We start from the raw sequence: 3,110 nt of genomic DNA on the forward strand, positions 1-3,110 counted from the left end.
ACGTAAACAGCGACTGTTCTCTTGCTGGGTTGTTCATTTGTCCCCAGCTTTTAGATAATCTAACTCTTGTTTCCAAGTGTCCCTGCAACTTGTGCGCTGAATATCAAATAAGTACTTTTATTTGTGTCCCGTCGCCAGGTTGTTTTTAGATTATGCTGCAGAAACGTGTCAAATCTGACCTTGTCTTGCGTTTCCCTGCAGTTTGAAACGCTATATTGCAGCGGGTAACACAATCCGGTGCTGCCAGGTCAGGTAGACGGCTGCTGACAAACACTAAATACTCTGTTAGGATGTAAAACTCTGACCGCATTGGTATCATGTATTTGATCTACATATGCACAGAAAGGGGCCTTGATTGAACATCACATCTTGACCTCTGCAGTCTTATGCCGACCGATTAGTAAACACACACAGATGTCCCTAAAACTTAGGGGTCATTTGTGTTGCATTTTTTCAAATCTGATTTAGTTTAATAATATTGGTATTTCCATGCATATGCATCCTAAATGCTATGCTGTAACAGGCTCATATGTACTCATAGAACTGACGTTACACTCAGTAAGTATGTCCGCTTACTTTTTATCTGCACAAATCCTCGGTAAGTGTTGCTGACACACATTCCGTTACAGTGTCCCAGAAACTCGGACGCAACTTGATCCACGCCGCTGATGTAATGTTCTTCAATGTGATCAAATGACAGGAAATACAAGAATGCGTGAGGTGGACTAATTTCCATGTGTTTGTTGTGCAGGCAGCAACGCCTCTGAGATTTCCACCTGGGACAAAGGGAACAGCCTGTACCTGCTTCATCATGGTGTATGGCCAGGTCCTCCATCTGCCTGAAGACTGCTTCATTAACGTCAATGTTGGAGGTTTCAAGCAACGAATGGATCACACTGTTCTGAAACGATTCCCGCAGACACGCCTGAGTCGCCTGCTGTGTTGCAGTTCCAGAGAGGCTATCCTGGAGCTCTGTGATGACTTCAGCCCGTCTGAAATGGAGTACTACTTTGACCGCAGCCCAAGTTTTTTCTGTTATGTTCTCAACTTTTACCTCACAGGGAAACTACACCTGGTGGATGGATTGTGTGTGGTCTCATTTGTCCAAGAGATTGAGTACTGGGGCATCAAGGAGCGTCACCTGGACTTCTGCTGCACCAGCAAATTCAGTGAGCTGATGGAGCTTGCTAAAGAGAAGAGGTGGGATCAGAGGAGTGATGACCAGCAGCTCGACAGCTGTAGCTCTTCTCTGGAGGAGCTGTCAGTTTTGGAGGATGACACAGAACTGTTTGAAGGCTCTTGGTGTGGAAACGCCCGCAGGAGTGTTTGGATTCGACTTGAGAATCCAGGCTTCTCCACTTCAGCCAAAGTGATGGCTGTGGCATCACTGAGTATGGTTGTCGTCTCCATAGTAACCATGTGCGTGCACAGCATGCCACGCTTCCATCAGGTGGACCTCGATGAAAAAGAGGTTGAAGATCCGGTGTTGAACTTCTTTGAGAACCTCTGCGTCCTGTTCTTCACTGCAGAGTTTATCCTTCGTTTGGCTGTCGCGCCATCAGCCAGGAAGTTCTTGTGCAGTCCTCTGAATATTATTGACTTACTGTCAATCATGCCGTTCTATGTCACTGTAGTCTGTGATATAGCTAATGGAGAAGAGAGCACAGAACTGGAGAATGTCGGTAAAGTGGTGCAGATCTTGAGGTTGATGCGAGTGTTTCGTATTTTAAAGCTGGTCCGTCATTCAGTTGGCCTGCGCTCTCTTGGTGCCACGCTGCTGCACAGCTCCCACGAAATGGGGCAGCTGGTGCTTTTCTTGTCAGTGGGCATTTTCTTGTTTTCTGCTCTCATGCACTGTGCAGAGAAAGACTCTCAAGAGTCAGAGCTGCAGTCCATCCCCATTGGTTGGTGGTGGGCCACTATTAGCATGACCACAGTGGGCTACGGGGACACCCTCCCAGTTACTGTAGCTGGGAAGCTGATCGGAACTCTGTGCATCGTCTGTGGACTCCTGATTGTGGCTCTGCCCATTACTAACATCTTCAACAAGTTCTCCAAGTTCTACCAGCAGCAAAGTCTCCTGGAACTCAAGCGAAACAAAAGCTGAAGGCAAGTACAGCTGGGTTGTAAAGCGTACCAGGACGTTTAACCACAAGAACACATTTACATCTCCTGAGAAGTATTAGCAGGCAGTTAGACATTTTAGGAGAGTTAAAATCAGAGTTAGGTTTGGGTTTTTCATGAGCATGGTGAAGGGGTTAAATAAATAAAATGCCAGTCAAATATGACTTTATTATATGAAGCTTAGAGATCAAACAAGACTTTTCCTTTTTTCTAACTGTGATTTTGATGGAATGGCCAAACTGATCATCATAAAAAAGACTAAATCCAGGTAAACATCTCTAGACTGAATGTTTTGTCCAACCAAGCCTGTCCCAACTATACACAATTCAGCACTATTAAAAATGAAGACCAGCAAATGTCTACTTTCAAAATGTTGGAACGTCTTGGTAATGTGATCTGAAGTGAGACTATGTAACTTTTAAACAACTGCTTTTACTGTGCTATTTAATAAGTGTGAGCCGACACATTAAACAAAGTCTGTTTCACAGTAAGATCCATTTAAGCTTAGCTAACATTAGCCGCAATTAGCTACTGGTAAAACCAGACCAATAAAGGCCATGGAACCAAATCTTCTCGACTGATGGTGTCATTTATTATAAAGTGGACTTTTGTTTTGTAATGGGACAACTATTAGCCTGGTGCAGTTTTTATCACGAGTCTGGTAACAATCCATTTGGTTTTCATTATGGTGCAACCGATTCAACTGATACAGATAGGAAATAAACAAATTTGGATCGTCCGTCAATCAGAGCCATTTGGTTGGAAACAGACTCAACACCACAGCGTTCAAATGGCGTACGACTACATCGCTGTTACTCTTCTGTCCATCACCACATAAAGCCCACCCAAACGATTTAATTTGCCCGACAGATCTTTGCTGGAGCACGAGCTGTTCCCAACAGAACTCCAGACTAACACTGTGGGCAGAGGAAGTCAGACTTGGCTTCCATGCTTACAAAGTATGACTTTAAACACAAAACAAGTTA

At 44.3% G+C, this 3,110-nt stretch overlaps 1 protein-coding gene across 1 annotated transcript; it reads left to right on the top strand.

Moving 5' to 3' along the window:
* Positions 1-431: 431 nt before the first annotated feature.
* LOC311505158 (delayed-rectifier potassium channel regulatory subunit KCNS3-like) lies at positions 432-2,107 on the top strand (the record flags this gene model as incomplete). The annotated part of the gene is made up of 1 exon (XM_084568565.1): positions 432-2,107. The coding sequence occupies exon 1, from the start codon at positions 812-814 to the stop codon at positions 2,105-2,107; it is 1,296 nt and encodes a 431-aa protein (XP_084424691.1). The 5' UTR covers positions 432-811.
* Positions 2,108-3,110: the final 1,003 nt, after the last annotated feature.

This window comes from Chelon labrosus (assembly GCF_963514085.1).
Source record: "Chelon labrosus genome assembly, chromosome: 20".
Classification (NCBI taxonomy): domain Eukaryota; kingdom Metazoa; phylum Chordata; class Actinopteri; order Mugiliformes; family Mugilidae; genus Chelon; species Chelon labrosus.